General features: G+C 41.7%; 1 protein-coding gene across 5 annotated transcripts; it reads left to right on the forward strand.

Moving 5' to 3' along the window:
- Prpf3 (pre-mRNA processing factor 3) lies at positions 1-26,057 on the forward strand. Of its 5 annotated transcripts, XM_027393662.2 has the most exons (16): positions 1-136; positions 2,587-2,777; positions 5,185-5,315; positions 7,791-7,937; positions 9,477-9,560; positions 9,730-9,950; positions 11,505-11,811; positions 12,543-12,709; positions 15,928-16,007; positions 18,376-18,519; positions 20,289-20,388; positions 20,553-20,666; positions 22,192-22,310; positions 22,551-22,634; positions 24,488-24,549; positions 25,707-26,057. In XM_027393662.2, exons 2-16 carry the CDS (start codon positions 2,633-2,635, stop codon positions 25,851-25,853), a joined length of 2,052 nt encoding a protein of 683 aa, XP_027249463.1. In that variant the 5' UTR covers positions 1-136; positions 2,587-2,632; the 3' UTR covers positions 25,854-26,057. The 5 variants fall into 5 exon arrangements, with proteins under 5 accessions (XP_027249463.1, XP_035306537.1, XP_035306538.1 ...); XM_027393665.1 differs by lacking the exons at positions 1-136; positions 2,587-2,777 and adding an exon at positions 7,056-7,151 and having other exon boundaries at positions 5,184-5,315; XM_035450646.1 differs by lacking the exons at positions 1-136; positions 24,488-24,549.
- The last annotated feature ends 647 nt before the right edge of the window (positions 26,058-26,704 follow it).

Below are 26,704 nucleotides of genomic sequence, written 5' to 3' on the forward strand. Positions count from 1 at the left end.
TTCCCTGGTCACGTGCTGTGGGGGTAGCAGCGTGGCGGCGGCTGTGGCGGTAGCGACGGCGGGCCGTAGGGCCACTGGAAGGTTTCCGGTTCCGGTGTAACGTTCGGGCTCCGTCTCAGGGGCTGAAGTTTGTGAGGTGAGTAGTGGCCCCGCGCCCCGAGAGGATAGCCTTTGGTGTGAGCGGCTGGACGTGGCTCAGTCCGGGGAGGAGCGGGCGGGCGGGAAGGCTGGGCGGGAAGCAGGCTGAGAGGAGCGCCCGGGTCTTGGGGGAAGGAGTCAGAATGGGCTTGCTGGAGGGAAAGGGCGGGGGCGGGAAGGAGCAGGGTGGGCAGACCTGCTGTGAGGTGAGGAGTTGGGTCGGAGTCGCTGGGGCGGGGGCCAGTGGAAAGACAGTTAAGATGGAAGCACGGGGACACCAGGGCTCGTAGCTGAGTAGTGTAAGGGATTCTTCCTTCGGAAGCTGGGGTTCTGCTACATGCTCATTCATCAGAGAGCGTCCTGCCTTCCTCCAACCCCCCGCCGACGATGCCGCCTCTCGCTGTTACGGTTGAACACTTGGTTGCTGGCAACACTGGCAACTGAAACTTTTGTAGCCATTGCCTGCTCGTCTGCACGTTTATGAAGAATCGGGTCGAATTTGAAGACATTCATTTGTTAGTACAATGCTCGGGCTCACATCCAATCTGCTAATACGCTTCACCTACTACTTTGGATTTTGAAATTGCTTACACTCTAGCCTGTTAATTCAATTGTAGTGGGTTGTAAGCCCCACTAACATGAGGGTTCTTGACTGTCTTGATCACTGCTGTCTGTGTCCTTAAGTATTTATTGAATGGAGTGCTATGTCAAATGTTCCCATTTCCTAAGATAGTAAACCGAGGCTCTAGGGAATTAACTTATTTGCCAAAGGGCAAATAAGGGTGGTGCTTAGTGGGGGTTTTTTGTTTTTTTGTTTTTTTTTTTGTTGTTGTTTGTTTTTCGAGACAGAGTTTCTCTGTGTAGCTTTGGAGGCTGTCCTGGAACTAGCTCTTGTAGACCAGGCTGGCCTCGAACTCACAGAGTTCGAGCCTGCCTCTGCCTCCAGAGTGCTGGGACTAAAGGCTAAAGGCGTACACCACCGCTACCCGGCTACACCTTTTTTTTTTTTTTTTTTTCCCTTAAGATATGGTTTCATTCTGTAAGCCTCACTAGCCCAGTGCTTGATATATAGACCAGGATGGCCACAAACTCTGGGTCAACCTCCTACCTCTGCTTCCTGAGTGCTAGAGTACAGGTGTGAACTAACATGCCTCACAGCCACATAGAAACCCTGTCTGGAAAAAAACAACAAAACAAAACAAACAAAAAATTCAGGAGCTAATTAGACTTCATCTTTCTGTTTTATGACAAGATCTCGTGTAGCCTAGGGCGACTTTGAGCTCTGTAGTCTAGGCTAGACCCAAACTTCTGATTCTCCTGTCTTTACCTCCCTTGTGCAGGGATTACAGTCTTGTATGATCTAGATGTCTTAAAACATCTTGAAAGCATAATTCTCAGATCCTACCAAGTGCTTAGGGGAGGTCAGCTGGGAAGTTGAGGTCAGTGCGGTTCGTTGATTGCTGTACAGCTATTTGGATGAAAATCAGAAGTGAAGTTTTCTCTGTGCTTGTGAGGATTGTTTGAGAGTTTGAGTTTAGGGTTTATTCTCATTAAGTCAGCTGACAAGTCCTATAGCATATGATATTGAATTACTGGTATATAGAATGCTCACCACCATGAATAAAACTACAGAGAATTGTGACAGCATTCATAAGGGTTATGAGATTTTGACACAGGAGGACTGACTTGGATAAGCCCTTTCTTGTATCCCTTAGAAAAAAAAGTCTTAGGTCAGAGCTGAGTTAAAGAATGTCTTCCAGAGGAGAAGCAATAGTAAAGTTGTCTTCTAGATTGACTCTTTTTTTGTTTGTGGTTTGTCTGAAATTGAATGTGTTCGCTATCACTGCCTGCTAGATTGACTCTTTAATGTTCTGTTTGTCCTTTGTATGACAGGGTCAGAAGTTTGAACTCATTCCTCAGACTAGGTTATTCCTAGTTTTTTTATTCTTAAGATAGCATTGATGACTGATCCTGAATTAAAATTAAAACATCAAATGAGTAGGGCATGGTGGTGTAGTCCCAGAATCCCTCACTGGGCAAGTAGAGGCGGGAGAATTACCAGTGTTAAATTCTGCATGAACTACATGGTGAGACCCTAGCTCAAAAACCAAAAAAGTTGCTGAGCGGTGGTGGTACATGCCTTTAATCCTAGCACTTAGGAGGCAGAGGAAGGTGGATCTCTGAGTTGGGGGTCAGCTTGGCCTACAAAGTTAGTTCTAGGACAGTCGGTGCAGTCACACAGAGAAACCCTGTCTGGGTTGGGGGAACCAAAACAGCTAATGGGATAGCTTCCTTCTGCTTTGAAGCTTGGCTTTTGGGGAAAATATTTCCCTTCATAAGAAGTGGAGGGACATGACTAGGGATTGAAAATGGGAATGGGGAAATCACGCCTTCCTAGTTTAACCATTATCCTGATTTTTCTCTGACTCTTGTTTGTTTTATTTTTAGGTGTAATATTTCTTCCCGTTTGAGCTATCATTCCCCCCCCCCCCCAATGGCTCTGTCTAAGCGGGAGCTGGATGAGCTGAAACCATGGATAGAGAAGACAGTGAAGAGAGTGCTGGGTTTCTCAGAGCCCACAGTGGTCACAGCGGCATTGAACTGTGTGGGAAAGGGCATGGATAAGAAGAAGGCGGCTGGTATGTACCTTTCTGATTCTTTTGACTTAAGGTATAAATTCATTCCATACATTGAATTGAATGGCCCCAGATTGTCTCTATTATAAGCAAATCAAAGAAAAGGTCAGACTAGCAAACCTCTCCCCACTCCCCATTCTACCCCCTGTTTTGTTTTTTGGGACAACGTCTCCTGTGTAGCATTGTCTGGCCTGGAACTTGCTATGTAGACCAGGCTGGCCTTGAACTCCTAGAGATCCACATTCCTCTGCCTCCTGAGTGTTGGGGTTAAAGGTGTGTACTACCCTCCTTACTCCTTATTTATTTATTTGTTTGTTTATTTGTTTATAAGACAGGGTTCAGTGGTGCCCAGCCTGGCTTCCAAATCAGTATGTAGGGGAGGATGGCCTAAGATTTATGATTCTCTTTCCTCTACATCAGTGGTTCTCAACCTGTGGGTTTTGACCCCACAGGGGACACATAACAGCTGTGTCCTGCACATTATAATTCGTAACAGTAGCAAAATTGCACTTATGAAGTAGCAATGAAATAATTTTATGGTTAGAGTCACCACAACATGAGGACCTGTATTAAAGGAAGGTTGAGGACCACTACTCTACATCCGGAATCCTGGGATTATAAGCATGTATCACACCTGACTTTTGCAGTCCTGGAGATGGAGGAAACCAGAATCTAGACAAGCATTGTACCAACTGAGCCATACCCTCTCTCCTTATTTTCCCTCTGTTATAATGGGAAGAGCTTAAATAACCAATTTTTCTCTCTCTCTTTATTATTTGTGGCACGTTAATAAATCAGTCTTTGGCCACCATCCCAAGTCACCTAAATCAAGTTTGCTTAGGAAGCACTGTTCAGTCAAATAGCCTGATCCGATTGATGCCTTAGAGTGTGGAAGTCTAATAAGATGCATGAAAAGGTACAGGGAGGTGGGTTTGCTGGTAGTTGCCTTTGATTTGTTGTGTATGAAAAGTTTAAATGATGTGATATTTATCTTTTAGGGTGCTGGGGACCCAAGCCTTTGTGCCTATCAAGCAAAGTACTCTTCCAAAGAGCTACTTTCCCAGCCCTCATCTTAAACTTTGAATTTTAATTTAAGCAGATTTATCTGGCTCTACTACTTTGTGCTCCAAAAAAAATTAGAACCTTTTACCTCATATAGCAGGGTCATTAAGTATATCAGGAATTGGGAATTCCGAGAAGAAAACTATTTACTTAGTTATGAAGACAGGATTTCACTATTTAGCTCTAATTGGCCTCTGTCTCCTGAGTACTAGAACTAAAGACATAATGTGTCTGAAGCTATTTTATTTTATTTATTTATTTTTGGTTTTTTGAGATAGGCCTTCTCTGTGGCTTTGGAGGCTGTCCTGGAACTAGCTCTTGTAGACCAGGCTGGTCTTGAATTCCCAGAGATCCGCCTGCCTCAGCCTCTGCCTCTCAAGTGCTGGGGTTAAAGGCTTGAGCCACCAATGCCCACCAATGCCCGGCTTTTATTTTACTTTTTATGTGTGTGTTTCATTTACATTTATGTATACACCCCAGAAGTGTGCAGCTAGCTAGAAAGAGTTCAGTCCCCTAAAACTGGAGTTGCAGCATACAGTTGTGAGCTTCCATGTGGGTACTAGGAATCAAACTTAGGTTCCTGGAAAAGCAGCCAGTGCTTTTAATTGATAAAACACCTCTTGAGCCACTACAATTTTAAATTTGGGGGAGGGGTATGTGAGGGAAGATAAATTTATGTGTGTGTGAGGGAAGGTGCCCTCAGAGGCATTAGATCCCCCCGCCCCCCAGGTCATAGGCAGTTGTCAGCATCTCATTGTGGATTCTGCATAACAAACTTGGGCCCTCTGCAATAGCAGTATGTGCTCTTAACCATTTCTCTAGTCCTCTACAAAGAAGTTCTTAAAATGTTTTTTTACATGAGCTAGAGAGATGGCCCAGCGGTTAAGAGCACTGTCTGCTTTTGTGGCAGACCCAGGTTCAATTCCCAACACCTACATGTCAGCTCACAGCTGTCTTAATTCCAGTGCTGTCTACTGTCCTCCTTGGGCGTGCAGCATGTAGTGACATGAATAGTCAAAACATAAAATTACAGCCGGCTGTTGGTGGCTCATGCCTTTAATCCCAGCACTCAGGAGGCAGAGGCAGGTGGATCTGTTTGAGTTCGAGGCCAGCCTGGTCTCCAGAGTGAGTGCCTGATAGGCTCCAAAGCTACATAGAGAAACCCTGTCTCGAAAAACCAAATAAATAAATAAATAAATAAATAAATAAATAAATAAAATAACAATACCTTAAAGAAATGAAGAGTAAAACCTTTTTCCCTTTTATTCTAGTCTGTTGTTTATTACATGTTTGGTATTGAACTGTATACTTTTACCTCTTCAATCTGTGGCTTCTTTTTTCCTGTCAGATCACCTGAAACCTTTTCTTGATGATTCTACTCTCCGATTTGTGGATAAGCTGTTTGAGGCTGTGGAGGAAGGTCGAAGCTCTAGACATTCCAAGTCTAGCAGTGACAGAAGCAGAAAACGAGAACTAAAGGTAGGTTACGGTCACTATATAATAATAAGCTCAGGAGTGTTTGGAATAAGAAATGTGCTGGCATACCTGCTTACACTTTGACATCTACTATTAGAACACCTAGTGTGAGGGCTACGGTTAAAATTCAGTAATAGAGAGCTTAGTGCTTGTCCAGCATGCATGAGGTTCTGGGCTCAATCCCAGTACTGCAACAAATAGAGTTAAAAACAACAACAAAATAGAACACCCAGTGTTCAAGAGGGAGCCTCAGACATTAAAGTAGAAGGGTAGGATTTATATTATCTCCATCACCCTGAACCTTTCTCAAAAAGGTTCATTTAAAATAGTCCAAGGAAGTAATTGATAGCTTGTCCTTTCTTTATTCATACATTTTATTTTCACCATTCCCTCTTTACCTACTACCTATAAATTGATTGATCTAAGAATCTTGGTCTACTTAAAGTCTAGTAAGTTGATTCATCATATCTCCACTGCTTCCTGACTGTGGACCTTAGTCTTGTTCATTAATAAAGATTTCTATTTAATATACTTGTAGATAAGATGCCTGAAACTAACTGCCATATAGTCCACATTTGTTGTATGTGGTTACTGGCTCCATGAGTGGGATGTGTGAAAGAGTTAGAAATACTCCCTTTTCTGCTAAGTACTTATTTTGTGGTTACAGTATAGTCATGGTCTTTTTATATATGATCTTATCTCAGTTCCCCAATGTAGCCCATTTCTCTGTCTGACTTTCTTTTGCCTCTTTTGGGTTTTTGGTTGGTTTGTTCTGAGATAGGGTCTTACTATATAGCTAGCTCTGCCTGTCTTGGACTGTGATTCTCTGAGTGCTAGGGTTACAAGTGTGTACCACCATGATCAGCTTGTTTTTGTCTTTAATATGTTTTCTTTTGTTTATGGATTTTTTTAAAGATTCATTTAAAATTTTTATTTATGTATGTGTATACACACAGATGACCATAAAGGTCAGAAGAGGGTGTCAAATCCCTTGGGGCTTGAATTACAGGTAGTTTTGAGCAACCATATATATACGTGCTAGGAACCACACTAGTCCTTGGAAGAGCCATACTCACTCTTAACCTCTTAATTATCCCTCCAGCCCTTGTTTTGGGTTTTTGAGACAAGATCTTGCCACCAAGCCCAGGCTGCCCTCAAACTCAGGTTCTGACCCAGCCTCCTGAGTGCTAAGATTCTAAGCACGCACCATCATACTCACTCTAAAGTGCTTTAGATACCTCGGTATCAATTGCTGGTCCTGAGACACAAAAAGATAAGTAGTGACTGCCTGGGGCTTGGGGCCACATTATAGGTTCAAGACTCTATATAGAAACTCCTTTCCCTTTGGTTTTTACAGCATAGGGTGATTAGAGAAATCAGATATGGTCCTTACCTGAAATTAGTCTGCAATTTAAAAGTGAGGAGTTGCAGTAAATCAGCCACAGATTATAAAACCTGAGTAACAGTTAGAACTGATTATAGAATTTCAGACTTGTGTTAACCTTAAGAGGTATGATTAGTTCACAAACAGATCACCACACTGAAGATTATGTTATGATAGTACTATGCCACTGTAAGTGCCAAGCTCACGCTCTGAATGCATTGACAACATTGGGTGGGATAGTAGAAATGGTTTCTTGAGGGAGAATCTAGATAGCATGGGATATGGGTCCCATTTTTGGTCCATTCAAGTCCCCACTCCACACAATATATTATGGGAGAGTCCTTTTTCTTGAACTGTAGGAGTTCCAGGAAGCGCTCGCCCCTGGCTGAGGATATGTCCTTGCAAAACACGAGCCCTCCTAGTGAAGAGGGGATGTCACCCAAAGCCTACCACCGGTGTGTACATTTGCTTTTTCCCATTGTCCCTCCAGTTGGCCACTCTTGGTCCTATTAAATTCATTTTGCAAATTAGTCAACATATTTGAGTTCCCATTGTATGATAAGAAGGAAATGTTATTGGGGAATACTAAAAAAGAAAAAGCCTCTTTTCTGAAAGAACTTAGATTTTAATTGGGAGAAAGTATTACCTAACACTTGGCAAACAGTGTCAGCAATATAATGTAATCTAATATGAACCAAGCTGTAAGTGCTTAAGAGGATGTGGAAGAACAGTTGATCAGAGTGGGATGAGATGATAATGAGCAAAACTTCCTGGAGGAGGTGAGTTTTAGACAGGATTTATGGGAAAGGATTTAGAGGAAGATCACTTCAATGTAGGCAGTAGCATTGGCAAAGATCTTGAGATGGGAACATTATAAAAACATGGGGATGAAATTTGCTTGAATGGGGTAGGAAATTGGTGAAGTTGGGTGAAATGGTCCACTTGGTGGAGAGTCTAGAAGACCCTTTGAAAGCTGTATGAAAGATTGTGTCATATTCCCCTGGGAAAACACAGGATACTTGTAGGGTCGGGATGGTTCTTCCCTTTTTCCCTAGGGAGGGATACGATTCTTCTTTCATCTTGGGTTCCCTTAGGAGGTGTTCGGTGATGACTCTGAAATCTCAAAGGAATCATCAGGGGTAAAGAAGCGGCGAATACCCCGTTTTGAGGAAGTAGAAGAGGAGCCAGAGGTGATCCCTGGGCCTCCATCAGAAAGCCCTGGCATGCTAACAAAGCTCCAGGTTAGTTAAAAGAAGCAAAGTGATGTTGTGAGTTGAAACAAAAAACATTGGTCCATGTTCACTGTGATCTTCATTTGAATTAGTGTTAACCATTTGGGGAAGTTTTTCCTGCTTTATATTCTAGCAGTCCTTGGTTTGATCAGAAATAGTCCAACTAAGGATTATTGAAATTGTATGTATTGAATACCTAGTGTGTACATCATTGTTTACCCAGTTGTCTACTTTATCATCAGGGAAATTAAATGAAATGATAGCACTAGACTTGACTATGTCCTAAGAGTCAAGGACTCTTTCTGAACTTCATTAGGAAACAACAAGGGGTTTATAGAAACAACTCTAAAGAGGCTGGCACCATTTCTCCATGGTTACCTACAGTAGAAATTGATCTGCTGATAGCATGATTATTTTTTGAGACAAGGCTTACTATTTAGCCTGGCTGGCCTGTGATTCCCTGTGTGTAGAACAGACTGGGCTCATACAGTGATCTGCCTGCCTCTGCCTCCCATGTACCGAGATAAAGGTGTGTACCAACGTTCCTGGCTGGTAAACATGTTTTTTTTAAAAATAATGCATATTTCATTTTATGTCTACATGCTTAAGTATGTGTATGTACACCATGTGCATGTAGGAACCTGTGGAAATTAGAAGTGTCAGATCCCCTAGAACTAGTTAGGAGATGGTCATGAGCCACTGAGTGGGTGCTAGGAACTGAACTCACGTCCTCTGCAAGAACAGTTGGTGTTTTAGCTCTTAACCATCTCTCCAACCCTGCCCCCACTTGTGTAGTAATTTGGTAGGAAGTGTGCATACATTACTTTCCCCCCTTTTAGATTCTTGGGAGGTTAAGATATTCATAACCTTATCCAATGTAATACAGGCAGGAAGTGGCACAGTTCGAAACTCACTACCTGAGTTTCAGTCACCATAATGGTGTATACTACCTAATATACCAGTCCAACCTTGGGGGGAAAGATTGAAAAATTGTAGTGCTTAATTTTTTTAAATTATTTCTTTAAAAGATTTATGTATTATATATACAGTATTCTGCCTGCATGTATGCCTGCAAGCCAGAAGAGGACACCAAATCTCATTATAGATGGTTGTGAGCCACCATGTAGTTGCTGGGAATTGAACTCAGGAGCTTCAGAAGAGCAGCCAGTGCTCTTTACTGCTGAGCCGTCGCTCCAGCTCACTTAATCTTATAGGCTTATCTTTGCTAAATTTTCTTTTTTTCCTCCCAAGACGGGGGTTTCTGTGTAACAGCTCTGGCTGTCCTGTAACTCGCTTGGTAGACCAGACTGGCCTCAGAGTCACCTGCCTCTGCCTCACATGTGCTAGGATTAAAGGCGTGAACCAGCATTGCCTTACTCTTTACTGAATTTTCTTCTCTAAGGTGCAGGGGTGTGTGTGGGGGGGGTGGGGGGTGAGTGGGTGTGTGTAACATTCACAAACTTTTAGGTCTCTAGAACTGAATGCATTTTCATTGGGAACATTTATGGGAGAAATTGATCTTTTCCAATTTTTCCCTCTGGAGAACAGATCAAACAGATGATGGAGGCAGCAACACGACAAATTGAGGAAAGGAAGAAACAACTGAGTTTCATTAGCCCCCCTACACCTCAGGTATTGTGTTCAGATTATTCTGAAAGAATATTTAGCACAAGATTTGTTGTCATTCGTTCACATGAGAATCCAGAAAGTGCCACAATTACCTACCATAGTCTATCAAGGTGTGTATATATTTGTATGCCTATTTCAAACCCTTGGATTTCTTTTAATCTTTATCTTATAGCCAAAGACACCTTCTTCTTCCCAACCAGAGCGACTTCCAATTGGCAACACTATTCAGCCCTCCCAGGCCGCTACTTTTATGAATGATGCTATTGAGAAGGCAAGGAAAGCAGCTGAACTACAAGCCCGAATTCAAGCCCAGCTGGCTTTGAAGCCAGGGCTTATTGGCAATGCCAACATGGTGGGCCTGGCTAATCTCCATGCCATGGGTATAGCTCCACCGTGAGTATCTTTCACAGAATCCCTTATCACTTCTGAAGTTTTAGGAGTAGTAAATTAAACGAAATTTACTTGAATGCTACTGATTTTTACCCCCAAAGAACATTAAGTAATTTCTTATCATTTCATGTTTTTGATATATGGTCTAAATACCAGTTACATTTATTTTTGGCTTTGTTGATGGGTTTGTTGTCTGTTTATAATTGGTAGACTAAAATAATATTTTTCAGCTAATATTGAAGGTAAGAGTAGAATCAGGTTTCTGGATTTATCACTCAAGAACTTGAGCCATTAAACAATATTGAGTAAGACCATATGTTAGAACAGATGAGATGTAGTGGCACATACCTGCAGTTCCATTGCTCAGGAAGGAGAGCCAAGAAGAATGAGGCAAGTATGAATTCTAGCCAAGTCTACATAACAAGTTCTAGGCTAACCAGGACTACACAGCAAGACCCTGTCTCTGTTTAAGACTGATTCAAGAATTTAGGTGTAGATGTAAGAGGTGTATCCCAGTAGTAGAACATTTGGCTAGCACACAGGAGTCTGTGGATTCTTAATCCACAGTACCACCACTATCACCACGAAAAAAGGTAGGGGTTGGGGCTGGAGAGATGGCTCAGTGGTTAAAAGCACTGGCTGCTCTTTCAGAGGTCACAGGTTCAATTCCCAGCACCCAATGGCAGCTCAGAGTTGTCTGTAATTCCAGCTCCAGGGGGTCTCTGACCCTCTCTCACAGACATAACATGTAGGAAAAGCACCATGTACATAAAATATCAAAAGCGGGGCAGGCAGAAAGGTGGCTTAGTAATTCACTTGCTTCAGCTGTTCCAGAGGGTCAGGGTTTGGTTCCCAGCACGCACAGGTTGGCTTTAACAGCATCTGTAAGTCCAGTCCAGAGAACCTGAAAATTTAAGAAAACAATTTAGGAATAAAATAAGATTAGATAACAGATTTTTCTCAGCATTATTTTAGAATTGATTTCATTTTATTATGCCCTGTATCCAGATACTCAGTTTGATATATTTTTGTGGACTTTTTCCCTCACTGCTGGGGTTAGAGCCCAAGACCTGAATGTGATAGGCAAGTGCTCTAATAGTGAGATATAATCCCAGCTAGTTTGTGTTTTAGCTAACAAAAACTTGACTAATTTACTTTGGTTTTGTTATTGTTTTGAGATTCATTTATTTTACATGTATGAACGTTTTGCCTGCATGTATATCTGTGTAGTACATGAGTACCTAGTGTCCTCAGAGGTCAGAAGAGGGCATTGGATTCACTGGAACTCAAGTTACAGACTGTTGTGAGCCCAAGAGAATGCTGGAAAACAAAACACAGCCCCACTGCTAGAGCAGCAAGTACTCTGAACTGCTGAGCAATCTCTCTAGCCCCCATCTTGATGTTGTAAATCCAGATTTTACTAAGCATTAATGGGGTTGCCTTCCTAAAAGTACTTTACACAATGGTCTTGGTTAGGCTGGTTTCTTTGTTTCCTGTGGGTTTTGCTTGCTCTAATGCTACATCTAAGATTTATTTCTTTGCGGACTGTTTTTTCAGAAAAGTAGAGTTAAAAGATCAAACTAAGCCTACACCGCTGATCCTAGATGAACAAGGTCGAACTGTAGATGCAACAGGCAAGGAGATCGAGCTGACACATCGGATGCCCACCCTAAAGGCAAATATTCGAGCTGTAAAGAGGGAACAGTTCAAGCAACAACTGAAAGAAAAACCATCTGAAGACATGGAATCCAATACCTTTTTTGACCCCCGAGTTTCAATTGCCCCTTCTCAGCGCCAAAGACGTACTTTTAAATTCCATGACAAGGGCAAATTTGAAAAGATTGCTCAACGATTACGGACAAAGGTAATTTAGAAGTTAAGACACTGTCAGCTTCCATTATTTTGGGGAATTAGTATAATTTAAAACAATGAGTAATTGATTTAAGTGCTGTATTCCTAGAACTTTTTATGTTAGCATATTTCTTTTCCTGACTACTTTCTGCTTGTGTAGAAGTTTTTCCCATAGATTGACAGTTGAGGAAAACAATTCAAAACCTTTGTCTTGACTTCTGATGAAAGACAGCCTGGTGGTAAAATTTACTACAGAAAATCAGTGTACTTGGGAAAGTTGAATTGACTGTATAGTCAGTTAAATTGACCTTTTTGTTCTCAAAGTGAGGTTTTCATAGAATTCTACTAATGCATATCTGCTGCAAACTATAGAGTAAAGGGAGAGAGGTAGAGTGAGTGTGTAGATAAACTGAGTAAAGAAATAAAGCAGAATTGCTGGGCAGTGGTGGCGCACGCCTTTAGTCCCAGCACTTGGGAGGCAGAGGCAGGCGGATCTCTGTGAGTTTGAGGCCAGCCTGTTCTGCAAAGCGAGTTCCAGAACAGCCAGGGCTGTTACACAGAGAAACCCTGATTCAAAAAATAAAAAGTAAAGATAAAGCAGAATTTCTTTCCTATCTTTCATAAAAGTTATGAATTCATTGCATTAGGTATAAAGATTTTAACAAGGAGTGTTTTTAAATTTGTAATCCTATGACTTTCCATTTCTCCAATTTACCTTCTTATTTTGTTTTATCTTGTTTTTAGGCTCAATTGGAGAAGCTGCAAGCAGAGATTTCACAGGCTGCTAGAAAAACAGGCATTCATACTTCGACTAGGCTTGCCCTCATTGCTCCTAAGAAGGAGCTAAAGGAAGGCGATATCCCTGAAATTGAGTGGTGGGACTCTTACATCATACCCAATGGCTTTGACCTGTGAGTTTGTTAGTTCTTACTAGAAAAATGATACAGATGCATTAAATAACACTTTAAATGCAAAAGAAATAGATAACTGCACATACATATATTTTCAAACCTTCTTGAGTTACTTTGCTTTTGGGGCGAGTGTGCCAGAATCAGAGACAAATAATACAAGAGTGAACATGTATCTACTTTATTTTTGCAGAGCAGAGAGATGAACCTAGCACCTGTTTTCTTTTGACACCTTTTAGAGTTACATTTTTTCTCACGGGGTTTCTCTGTATGGCTTTGGAGACAGTCCTGGAACTTGCTCTGTAGACCAGGCTGGCTTCGAACTCACAGAGATCCGCCTGCCTGTGCCTCACGTTTTTTCTTAGTATGTATTCTATATATGTTACAAGTTTGTAAAGATCCATTTGTAGGGCTGGGGACCTGGTTCAGTGGTTGAACACTTGTTTAGTATGTAGAAGGCACTTGGGTTTAATCCCCAGACCTATAAAGAAAGAAAAGAACAAAACCAAAAAGACAGAAAGGGTTTAAAAAAAAGATTTTTTAGCTTTTTTCCTTTAAATGTGTGTTTCTGTCAAAGTGTGTGCGTGTGCAGGTGTGCCTCTGCTCATGTGTAGAGGTCAGAGGACAGTTTTTTGGAGTCAGTTTTTCTTCCCCCATTGTTGAAGAGGATCTCTCTTGTTACTTCCACTGTATCACACATTTTCTTCCTCTTGTGGGAGTGTTGGGATTTCAGGTGTGTGCCACCACTATCAGCTTTTTTTTTTTTTTTTTTTGTATATGCAGCAATGTTTTGCCTGAATACCTTGCAAATGTGTGTATGTACACCACGTGTTTGCCTAGTTGAGACCAAAAATGTGTCAGATGTCCTGGACCTGGAGTTCTAGCTAGTCATTGTGTGGGTGCTAGGAACTGAACCCAGGTCCTCTGGAAAAGCAGAAATGCTCATAACCACTGAGCCATCGCTCAGTAGTCCTATTGCTTTGTTTTATAACTGATTTTTTTTTTCATTCCTTTTTTTGTTTGGTTTTGAGTTTTTGGTTGGTTTGGTTTGGTTTTGGTTTTTTGAGAAGACATTTCTCTGTGTAACAGTTCTGAATGTCTTGTAGACCAGGTTGGCCTCAAACTCACAGAGATCTGCTTGCCTCTGCCTCCCGAATGCTGTGATTAAAGGAGTTCACTGGCTTTATTTCTACCACCACGAGGGGGGTGGGAGATAGGGTCTCATTATGTAACCATGGCTGGCATGGAACAAAAAGGCATCCACCTGCTCCTGTCTCCTGGTTGCTAGGATTAAAGGTGTGTGTTGCCATTGCTGGTGTCTTTTTTAAGTATTAGTAATTGAGCTGGAACCTCACGTGGTTTAAGTGCTCTGTCACAGAGCTATATTCCTGCCTCTAAGGCAAGAGTTCTTAATTGGTGGGTGAAATAATGATAATAAAGCTTTATTAGCATAGACTGAGGAGCTTGCTCAGTTGGTAAAATATTACTTGCTGTTCAGGCATTAGTACCAGAATTCAATAGTTAAAAAAGCCAGGTGTGGAACTAAGTAATTAAGATCACTTGTTGCTCTCCCAGGGAACCTGGATTCGGTTCCCATCATCCACATGATGACTTACAAACACCTGCGATTTCAGCTCTAGGATATCTGACTTTCTCCTCTGTCCTGTAGGTACCAGCACATATAATGGTACACATATAAATGCACGTAGACCATTAAATGAAAACTAAAATAAAGCCGGGCAGTGGGGGCGCACACTTTTGATCACAGCACTTGGGAGGCAGAGATAGGTGGGTATCTGTGAGTTTGAGGTCAGCCTTGTCTTTAAAGGAAATTCCAAGACAGCCAGTGTGAGAGCATGCCCTCGTGTGTGCCAGGCCTAGTATAATGGTGCATTTCTGTAATCCCAGTTCTAGGGAGCCCAGGGACAGGAAGATCCTTCTAACTTACTGGCAAGCCAGTCTAACCAAATAAGCAAGGTCTAGGTTCAGTGAGAGTGGAATTGTCTCAAAAAATAAGGTGGAGAACGTAGAAAAAGGCCTCCCCTGGTGTGTACACGCACATACACAACATACACATGAACATGTACATACACATACACATGAATATGTACATAGACAAGAACTTTTTTGGAGAACTTTGTATCTGTTCATCATACTGATACATGACTTTAGGAGCTGTGTTTTTTTGTTGTTGTTGTTTTTGTTTTTGTTTTTAAACTATTGGTCAGTGTGCTTCTTAGAGACTCATTGTTACTAATAAGAAAATATGCCCGGGCCGTTGATGGTGCAAGCCTTTAATCCCAGCACTCCGGAGGCAGAGGCAGATGGATCTCTGTGAGAGCCTGGTCTACAAGAGCAAGTTCCAGGACAGCCCCAAAGCCACAGAGAAACCCTGTCTTGAGAAACCAAAAAAAGAAAATATGCTTGGGACTGGAGAGGTGACTCTGTAGTTAACAGTACTGGCTGCTCCTCCAGAGAACCCAGATTTAATTCTCAGCACCTGCATAGCCGCTTACAATTGTCAATAACTCCATTTCTAGGGATCTGTGTGTCGGATCTGGCACCCATACACACACATACATATAAGCAAAATACCAATGCACATTAAAAAATAAAATCAGAAAAAGCAAATATGAGCTGTGGGCGTTGGTAGCGCACGCCTTTAATTCCAGCACTCAGGAGGCAGAGGCAGGTGGATCTCTGTGAGTTTGAAGCCGGCCTGGTCTACAGAGCAAGTTCCAAGACAGGCTCCAAAACAATTCAGAGAAACCCTGTCTGGGAAAAAAAAAAAAGAAAGAAAAGAAAGAAAAAGCAAATATGCTACCTATCAGGGATGTTAGGGTGGATGCTGAGATTAGGAAAGGCTAGTATGAAGAACATGTCCAACTTTTTGGGTTTCTTTTGTTTTTTGAGACAGGGTTTCTCTGTATTGTTTTGGAGCCTGTCCTGGAACTTGCACTGTAGACCAGGCCAGCTTCGAACTCACAGAGATGCACCTGTCTCTGCCTCCTGAGTGCTGGAATTAAAGGCGTGCGCTACCAATGCTGGGCCATGTCCAGCATTTTTGAGACCCTTTTTTCTCAGTTTGAAACTAATGTGTAACCTAAGTACCTGGGATAGGGAGTGTGTAATAAATAGACTAGGACCCATAGAGACTCTAGGCTATTCTTGATATCATCTCTACCCACATATCTTGTTTTCTCTTCTTCCTCCAATTTTAGTACAGAGGAAAATCCCAAGAGAGAAGATTATTTTGGAATCACAAATCTTGTTGAACATCCAGCCCAGCTTAACCCTCCAGGTAATGTTTGTATTATCCAATATATTATGATTATCCAATATTATAGGTTATGGTTCTAGAGCAGCATTAACCGATAGAACTTTACACAGAATGGAAGAGTTCTCTGCCTATTATTTTTAACCTGTAAGCCATTCTGTCCACATGTGATTGTTGGGCACTTAAAAACTGAATTGTACCATGAAGCTGAGAGCCTTGTATTCTAAATTTTAATTAAGTTAAATAGTATAGCCAGCTGATGATGCTGAACAACATTAAGTATTAATTATCAAATCAAAGCCTCATCTGCAATTGGTCTGTGTCAATGGTGGATATCACAAGTTGGACTTTTGTCATTATGCTGATTCCACCACTACTGAAAACTGTCCACCTGACATCATTTTGTGTTTGCTTTTACTATTTATTTGTTTATTCTACTCTTTTGTTAGTTTATTTGTTTTAAAGAAAGGTCTTACTTTGTAGCATTGCTGGCCTGGAGCTCACTATGTAGACTATGTTGGCCTGGTACTCCTCCTACCTCTGCCCCCTGAGTGCTGATTGCAGAGGTGTGTACCACCAGGCCCCTTACTGTCTATTTTGGTTGTTTCATATCCTGGCTTTCTTTAGCATTGTTAGCATTAAAATCTAACTAATTCTTAAGATACCCATTATGCCTTTTGTTAAATACATGTAAGCCTACTTGTTTGTTCCTGTACCTGGGTGGGGGTAAAGCTGTGGAGTGGTGAAGAGTCTGTTGGGGACCCAAAGGTCTCCAGTCTGAAAAACTGAAAAATGGGTGATGCATGCTAATTCACCCACTTCCACAAATGATCTGGAATTTGTTTAGACAGTTTTCCTAGCAATGACCCCCACGAGAATATGCAATCAGACACACAAGTGCCATAGCACTCAAGTGGAAGTCAGTGTACAACTAGTGAGTCATGTGTTGCTGGCCCCCATTTGTGGTCTTCATTGAGTCTTTTTTTTTTTTTTTTTTTTTCTCTTTCTTTTTTTTTAATAGTAAAAGTCCAGTAGTTCAGTCAAAAGAGGTGATTTAACTTGATGTGTTAGTAGATGTCTATAAACCCACCACTGTAGAGACTTGTGATTCAGTGTAAGCATGGGATACATATGAAGACCCTAGCTCAAAAGAGGGAGGTTTTTTGTTTGTTTTTTTAACTTGAGTAATGTGTATAGTTGAAGATGGAGACAGCAGAGGTTATAGTTGTGTCTGTTTTCCGTAGTTGAGTGTCTTCAGTAAGTCACTTAGAGCATTGAGAATTTTCTCACAGAACAGCTGATATTTATAAAATTATGTGCTCACTGAGGTCTGGCAGTGGTAGTATGCCAGTATATGGGAGGCAGAGGCAAGGTACATCTCTATGAGATGGTCTACAGAATGTGTGCCCATATATACATACACACATATACTAATACCCACGCACGCACACACACACACACACACACACACACACACACACACACACACACACACGCACACACACACGAGCACACACACACACACACACACACACACACACACACACACACACACACACGGGGAGGGCGGGGGGGGGGGGGGGGTGTTTAATATGGGTGCTGGGAATTGAACTTGTGTCCCCTGGAAGAGCAGTAATTACTCTTAACCACTGAACCATCTCTTTAGCCAGCCCCTTCCACAGGGATCCCTCCCACCCCCACCCGTTTCCTAGTACTAAAATTGAGGTGGTATTTGTATAGTAGTTAACATACATAGCTTCATTCCCAAGACAAAACTTATTGTTCTGTAGGTTAATGGTTTCTAAATTGTATTCCGTGGAAACAGCAAAGTTCAGAAAGTAGGACTTGAGTGAAATTCTAGAAACTTTTTTTTTTTTGGTTTTTCGATACAGAGTTTCTCTGTGGCTTTGGAGGCTGTCCTAAAACTAGCTCTTGTAGAGCAGGCTGATCTCGAACTCACAGAGATCCGCCTGCCTCTGCCTCCCTAGTGCTGGGATTAAAGGCCACCACTGCCTGACTAAAATTCTAGAAACTTTTACCTCTCCAAATCCTTACCAGGGCTACGGTTTACACATTTCATTTGGTGAAAGTATTCAACTATTAAAGGAAAAACAACCTAGAACATTTTTTTTCAGAGATTAATACTTATATTTAGTAAAACGTAACCAAATTATCCCTCTCACCACTTAGTAACTAATAAGCCAAGCACAGTTAGTGAATGCCTGTCATCCCAGCAATTTTGAGGTGGGAACAGTAGGTAGAGTTCAAGGTCAGCCTGGACTACAAAGAAAGACTGTTTCAACTTCCTCCCTCTGTTGTTCTATGTGATGGGTACTTACCTAAATACTTCTGTGATCTTAAGCTTGGGTAACTCGTTTTTTCTTTCTCATAGTCGACAATGATACACCAGTTACCCTTGGGGTATATCTTACAAAAAAGGAACAGAAGAAGCTTCGGAGGCAAACAAGGAGGGAAGCACAAAAGGAGCTACAAGAGAAAGTCAGGCTCGGTCTGATGCCTCCTCCTGAACCCAAAGGTAAGTGTCTAGCTGGCCCTGATACCACAAAAGTCAAGTCAGTCAATTAGTCTGTCTTTTTTCATCGAGAGGCACTTTAACTGGTTGGGGGTTGTTGTTTGTTTCTCTGAATCATTCACAGTTTCTTTTCTTCCTTTCTTTTCTTTTTGTAATCTATGCTATGTTTTCTTATGACAGATCAAGACATTTTATTAAAGAAGTCATTTAGCGCTTATTTTTAAGCATTATTTGCTGTATTGGCTCCCTACAGTTTACAGAAAGGATGCTAGTCTTCAGATTCATGAAGGCAGGCAGATCTCAGAGGTTGGGACCAGCCTTGTCTACAGAGTGAGTTCCAGAACAGCCAGGGCTAAATAGAAAACTCTCTCTAGAAAAAAATAAACAAAAAAAATCATGAAGACAATAGTTGTGGTATTTATGGATTTTTATGTATTTTTATTTATTTTGTTGTTTTTTTGTTTTTGTTTTTTTCGAGACAGGGTTTCTCTGTGGTTTTGGAGCCTGTCCTGGAACTAGCTCTTGTAGACCAGGCAGGTCTGGAACTCATAGAGATCCACCTGCCTCTGCCTATCAAGTGCTGGGATTAAAGGCGTGCGTCACCTCCTGTCCATATTTATGGAATTTTATACATGATTCTTAACATATAGACAGGCATGATGGCACTGGCTGGTAATCCTAGGTTTTGGGACGGTGAGACTGGAGGATCTCATGTTACAGACTAACCTGTATTACACTGGAAGTTCCAGGCCTGTCATAGCTACACAGTGAGACCCAAACTTACAAACGAAAAGTGGGCATGGTTATGAACACCTTTAATCCCAGGAATCAAGAGGCAGAGGTTGGCCTGGTCTATATACTGAGTTCCCGGTCAGCCATGGCTACATAGAAAATGACCCTTTCTCAAAAAAGAAAAAAGACTTTTCAAAAATATAGAACTAAGCATGTACACTCCCCCGACTTCTGAGTACTTGAGATCTGGGGTTTAGGGATGGCAAATTTCATGCCAGCCAAGGCTGTATAGGGAGACTTTGTCTCAAGAAAACAAAAATAGCCAGGGAGGGGGTGGTGGCACATGTCTTTGAAGCCAGCCTGATCTACAGAGTAAGTTCTAAGACTGGCTCCATAGCTACTGAGAAACCCTGTCTTTAAAAACCAAAAAAGAGAGAAAAGAAAACAAATGCTAGAGAGAGATGGCTCAGTGGTTAAGTACAGACTGCTGTTGGAGAGGACCTAGGTTCAGTTCCCCCAGCATCTAGATGGCAACTTTGAACCATCTCTCACATGCTTTCTAGACTCCATAGGTACTGCATACTGTGCTTACATACTCACAGGCAAAGCATTCATACACATTAAATGAAACTAAAGTCTTTGTAGTGGAGAGACGTCAAGACAGGATTTCTGTGTATCCCTGGATGTCCTGAACCTGCTTTGTAGAGAGATCAGTCTGCCTCCACCTCCGCCTCCCATGTGCTGGGATTAAAGGCATACGCCACCACAACCTGGTTTATAGGGTTTGTTTGTTTTTTTAATGCAGATGAATGAGAGATAAATGCTTTTTCATGATAAAAATCACTGAATTTTTTAGATAGTTTGATCTTCTACAAAATCACATTAACTGAGTGGGATTTTCAGGGTAGAAATTATTGTAGAAAGTGAATTTTGAACAGAGATTTGAAATAAGCAATGTTTGTGAGCTAAAACAACAAAACAGATTGTCCTAGCTAGAGAAATAACTTAGGAGATTGATTGCTGTCCTCTCTCCTTTGTAGTGAGAATCTCAAATTTAATGCGAGTATTAGGAACAGAAGCGGTCCAAGACCCTACGAAGGTAGAAGCCCACGTCAGAGCCCAGATGGCAAAGAGACAGAAGTAAGTGTGGTGGGTGGGTGGGGCCCAGGACACTGCCTTTCCAGACCCTCCTGGGGTCCATATTGGAGGGAGGGGAGAGTCCTCTGTTGCTCTCTCTTTCCCTTAGCCCTGCCTCTGATCTGCAATGCCTTTCTCACTTGTGGATGTCCTTCCTGTCACGACAGAGCGCACGAAGAGGCCAACGCTGCCCGAAAACTTACAGCAGAACAGAGAAAGGTCAAGAAAATTAAAAAGCTTAAAGAAGATATTTCACAGGGGGTGCACATATCTGTGTATAGGTAGGTGTCCACATAGGCAACTGTCTCTAAATTTTTTTCTTTTTGAGACAGGGTCTCTCTACATAGTCCCAGTTGTCCTAGAACCCACCATGTAGACAGCTGGCCTCAAACTTAAGAGATCCACTTGCCTCTGCCTCCCCAGTCCTGATAGTGAAGGTGTGCTCCATCATAACCCAATGCTTAGGGCAGAAGCACTTGCCTTAAAGCATACCTACCACATTATTCATCCTTTGTGAAGTATAAAATACCTTATTCCTCTAGAAAGCATTAATTTTTTTTTCTTTGACTGCTTTTTGTTTTTCAGACAATGTTTCTCTGTGTAACAGCTCTGGCTGTCCCAAGCTGTAACTTTTTTTTTTTTTTTTTTTTTCCCTTCAGTTCTGTGTTTATCTTGATGTACTGTAGTAAGCCTTCCATCCTTACTCCAAAATATATTTATTTGTACCCTGGAAATATATTTTTACTTTTGTGTTCATTTTATTCTTCTTGGTTATCTCATGTGTGCCTTCTATCTTTTAGATGTGCTTTTTTTTTTTTTTTTTTTTTTTTTTTTTTGGTTTTTCCTGACAGGATTTCTCTGTGTAGCTTTGGAGCCTATCCTGGCACTCTCTCTAGAGACCAGGCTGGCCTGGAACTCACAGAGATCCACCTATCTCTGCCTCCCTAGTGCTGGGATTAAAGGCATGTACCACCAACACCCGACCTAAATGTGCTTATTTCTATTAACTAATTCTTTGTCAGAAGTGGTGCATTGTTATAAAACTAGTATTTATTTAGATTAAAATTTTGGACCTGGTGGGATGATATATACCTGTAATTCTAGCATTTAGGAGAAACAGGACAGTTTCAAGCTTAAGGCTAACCTGTCCTAGCAAGTTTTTGGCTAGCCCAGGCTGGAAAGTAACAAGACAAATTCTAATAGTATGAGGGAGCACTTACTGACAGAGTCCCCTCCCTATTCTCTTATCTCTTAGGACCACTGTGTATAGGTAATTACTGTCTACAGTTTTTGATGTCTCTGTCTAGAAAATTTTCATGAATATATGGCATCAATGTTATAGGCATCTAGAGGGGACAGAATTTAAAGATTTTATACCTTCTGAAACAATGAACTTAAAAATACTTTGGATGATAGTACCTCTCCTTCATTCATGGAGTAAATTCTAACTGTTTACTCTGCTGAAATATAGTACTAGTATTGGGAGGCATATGCAGCCAAATCTCCTGAGTTCTAGGCTAGCTTGGTCTACTGAGTTAGTTCCAGGCCAGCCAGACCCACATAATGAGACACTGTCACTAAAAAAAGGAAGAAAAGAAGGAAGAAAAGAAGGAAGGAAGGAAGGAAGGAAGGAAGGAAGGAAGGAAGGAAGGAAGGAATATACAAGAGCGTAGAAATATAGTTCTGTGTTGAAGGTCTTGATTTTTTTTTAGAAAGATGAACACTTGAGACCCTTCTTTATTTGCAGTTCCATTCAGGCAGCTTTGATGGTAAGCTGAAGACGTAACTAAAATTTCCCTCCTCTAGAGTTCGAAATTTGAGCAACCCAGCCAAGAAGTTCAAGATTGAGGCCAATGCTGGGCAGCTGTACCTGACAGGGGTGGTGGTACTGCACAAGGATGTCAACGTGGTGGTAGTGGAAGGGGGTGAGTGTGCACAGCATTGAGAGAAAGAAACTGTCCCTAGACAGCCCTGGCCCTGAAGTGATTGGCATTGTGGGGAGAAGGGAGAGAATCTGATGTGTGTCTGTTTCTGTGTGGACTGCAGTAGAAGGTCACACTTTGGTTCCTGGGGTTAGCTTACCTACCCAGTACTGTCTGAGCATTAGACAAGCTCAGAGGTTCTTTCTACTATAGTCTTTGCAACTCTCAAAATTCTCTTTCCAGGCCCCAAGGCCCAGAAGAAATTTAAGCGTCTCATGCTACATCGGATAAAGTGGGATGAACAGACTTCTAACACAAAGGGAGATGGTGAATTGGGGTTAGAAGGGATTAAATGGGAGCGCTGTGGGAGGTGGGGATAGTGTACTCTGTCTATTCTTCTTCACCCTTCCTGACAGTCTCAGACACTGAGTTACTCAGAGACAAGGTCTCACTGTATACCTCTGATGGCCTTGAATTTATAAAATCCACCTGCCTCTACTTTCTAAGCACTGTGTGCCACCCTGCCCACGTAGGCTGATTTACTTAGACAGTACAGCTATATGCTTATGCAATATTTATTATACATTATCATACATACTACTATTAATTTAAAAATAATTTTTACTTGTCCTTTAAGGATTTTCTCCCAGGTGGCTTCCCTCTCTGTCTTGGTTGTAATTCTGGTTTTAAGAGTATATTTAAAGTCAGCAAGCTATGCGTTCATGTTATACAGTATATATTCCATATTATTCTTTAGTCAAAATTTTTTTGGCAGGGGAGAGTGTTCGAAAAAGGGTTTCTCCATGAAACAGTCCTGGCTGTCCTAGAACTCAGTCTGTAGAACAGGCTGGCTTTGAACTTACAGAGATTTGCCTGCCTCTGCCTCCCATGTGCTGGGATTAAAGGCATGTGCCACCACCGCCTGGCTAGTCAAAAGTTTCTTGTTAGCTGTGACATGGTGGTTCACACAAGTAATCCCACCACTCAGGAGGATGTCCTAGGAGCTCAAGGCCATCCTGAGCTATGTAGCAGTTTTAAAGCAGCCTAGGCTACATGAGTTCCCTTCTCAAAAAAAAGTTGGTGTTTTTATTTGCTCCAGCTCTAGTGTTATCTACCCACAACCCCAGCACTCAGAATATGGAGATAGGAAGATCTTGGGTTTGAAACCACTAAGGAGATGTGACCTACATATCCAACACCCCCCCCCAATTGTCTTTAATTAAAGTATTGAGTGCATAAAAACATTTTCAGAAAGCTGTCTTTGAACAGCTTTCTATTTTAATCAGGAAAAGATACTTTGGGTTTTGTTGTTGTTTTTTAGGACTTTTTGCAGGTTTTTTGTTTTTTTGAGATAGAGTTTCTCTGTCACAGTCTTGGCTGTCCAGGAAATCTCTTTGTAGACCACGCTGGCCTCAAACTCACAGAGATCCACCTGCCTCTGCCTCCCCAGCAATGATATTAAAGGAATGCTCCATCACCTCCTGGCTTGTTGTTTTGAGATAGGGTCTCACTATGTATCCCTAGCTGGTCTGAAACTTTGTATATATAAAACTACCTGGCCTCATATTCAACTGGGATCTTCTTTCCTCTGTCTTCCAAGTGCTAGGATTAAAGGCATAGGCCATCCTGCTTGGCCAGAGAAAAGCTACTTTGGAGCTAGGGCTGGAATTTAGTGGTTAAGTATTTGTTGACCATGTTTAATGCCCTGGGCATTGGGCTGTGGGGTGGGGATGGAGTGGTGAAGAAAGAAAAGATGTTTAGTAAGGCATGACTGTTGAAGCTTGTAATCCCAGCACTCAGTAGACTGCATCAGGAGGATGGTCTCAAATTGAAGACCTGCTAAAGCTACAGAGTTAGACACCCTATCTTTTAGAAAAAGAAAAAAAAAGCCAGGTGGTGGTGGTACTCTTCTTTAATCCCATTGAGTTCCAGCATGGTCTACAGAGTGAGTTCCAGGACAGCCATGACAGTTACACAGAAAAACCCTGTCTTAAAAACCAAAAAAAAATAAAATTAAAAAAAAAAAAGAACAGAGCCAGGTGGTGTTGGCACTCTCCTTTAATCCCAGTACTTGAGAGGCAGATGTAGGTGATCTCTGTCAGTTGGAGGCCAGCCTGGTCTATATAGTGAAATCTGTCTCAACAAACAAAAGAAAGATTGAGCTCTTCTGTCTTTTCCAGATGATGAGGAATCTGATGAAGAAGCTGTGAAGAAAACTAACAAATGTGTACTAGTATGGGAGGTTGGTAATCTTTATAAAATGCTGAAATAGAAAGTTAGCTGGAATATTTAGAGCAATTTGTAGTACATACCAACTGGAAATGTTTTAAAAAGTGCTGATGTTAAGAATACAAATTCTCAATTGGAAATTACATATTTCCAAGCCTGAATGTGAGAGGGGAGTAAATTTTATTTTCCCCCTCTGGGTGTAGTAAAACATAGGGCTAGATCTAAGAATCTGATGGTGGATGGGTGTGTAGCCTGGGAGTGTAGCTCAGTGACAAGAGTGCTTCTCTAATATTCATTGGAATCCAGAGTTTGACCCTCAGCTCTGCAGCAAAACAAATAGGTTGCTGACAGAGTGTCAGTCAGCTATTCGATCTGAGTCAGACAGATTCCTTTGCCTTATCTATTAAATATGGGTGTTATTCAGTCTCCCTGATTTGTTGGTGTGATTGAGAATGAATTAAAACAGGCCCAAATCCAACTCCCTACACTCACATTGGGGGTGCTTACAACCTCCTGCTGGGAAAGAGTGCTGAAGGCTAGTAATATTACTCAGTATAGACTCAGTATATGACTGACAACACCAGTTCAATCCTTAATACTCACGGGGGGGGGGGGGGATGTTTTAGTTCTGGTTCTAAAAACAGTAACAATAACAAAAAAAACCAGAAATCCATATGTCTAATCATGCAAATATCTATAAGATGGGGTTATAATTATCAGAGAATCATGTCAGTGAGTCATTTTGCTACACACATGTTATCAGGTCTCTCAAAAGAATATTATGTCAGTACACCTTGAATCCCGGAATCCCAGTGCCCAGGGGCAAAGGCAGGGAAAATCTCTAAGTTCAAGGCATGCCTGGTCTACAAGTTCCAGGACAGCCAAGGCTACACAGAGAAAATATGTTTCAAAGAAAAAAAAAACAAAAAACTATGTCTTGTTTAAGTAAGTTGAAGTGGTGGAGTGCTTTCCTAACATGAGTAAGTCTCTAAGTTCAATTCCCAACACTGGAATTGGGGGATAGTTAGAAAGCTTACTAAAATTCTTGTCTCTCCTCAGCATGATGGTGTATTAGGATGCTGAGGTAGGATTTGTAATTCAAGGGCAATGTGGCCTAATAACAAGTTATTGCTTTCAAGTAAGTAAACAAAGTTTTTTCTTCTTACCTAGGGTACGGCCAAAGACCGGAGCTTTGGAGAGATGAAGTTTAAACAGTGCCCTACAGAGAACATGGCTCGTGAGCATTTCAAAAAGCATGGGGCTGAACACTACTGGGACCTTGCACTAAGTGAATCTGTGTTGGAGTCTACTGACTGAGACTACTGCTAGCCCTGTGTCTCCTTGGCCTTTTTTTCCTCTGCCTTCTCACTCTACTTTCCAACCTGTCCCCCCTTGCGAGTGTGATCTCAGAACTGTGCCAGGCAGTCATTGGGGCAAAGAGACTACCTTGTTTACCCAGTCAGCCTGGTGCTACCCTTCATCCTGTATGTGCATATGATTAAAGAGTTATTTTTAAACTTAGTGTGATGTTTTTCATATAGCAATAGGTATTAGGGTTTAGTTCTGTGGGTGATATTCTTTTTACCTAGGATCCCAGCAGTTGAAGTCTTTAAATATCTGACCTCATCCTGAAGCACAATGATAAGTACAGTTTTCTGAAGCAAGTAAATCAGAAGGTGATATTAAGCAATTATGAGATGAATGATAAAATACTTTTTTTTGTTTTGTTTTTAGAGACAGGGTTTCTCTGTATAGCTTTGGAGCCTATCCTGGTACTCGCTCTGGAGACCAGGCTGGCCTCGAACTCAAACAGATCCGCCTGTCTCTGCCTCCCGAGTGCTGGGATTAAAGGTGTGAGCCACCAACAGCCGGCTGTAATTTTATGTTTTGACTATTCATGTCACTACATGCTGCACGCCCAAGGAGGACAGTAGACAGCACTGGAATTAAGACAGCTGTGAGCTGACATGTAGGTGTTGGAATTGAACCTGGGTCTGCCACAAAAGCAGACAGTGCTCTTAACCGCTGGGCCATCTCTCTAGCTCTTGTAAAAAAACATTTTAAGAACTTCTTTGTAGAGGACTAGAGAAATGGTTAAGAGCACATACTGCTATTGCAGAGGGCCCAAGTTTGTTATGCAGAATCCACAATGAGATGCTGACAACTGC

This window comes from Cricetulus griseus (assembly GCF_003668045.3).
Source record: "Cricetulus griseus strain 17A/GY chromosome 1 unlocalized genomic scaffold, alternate assembly CriGri-PICRH-1.0 chr1_0, whole genome shotgun sequence".
NCBI classification, from domain to species: domain Eukaryota; kingdom Metazoa; phylum Chordata; class Mammalia; order Rodentia; family Cricetidae; genus Cricetulus; species Cricetulus griseus.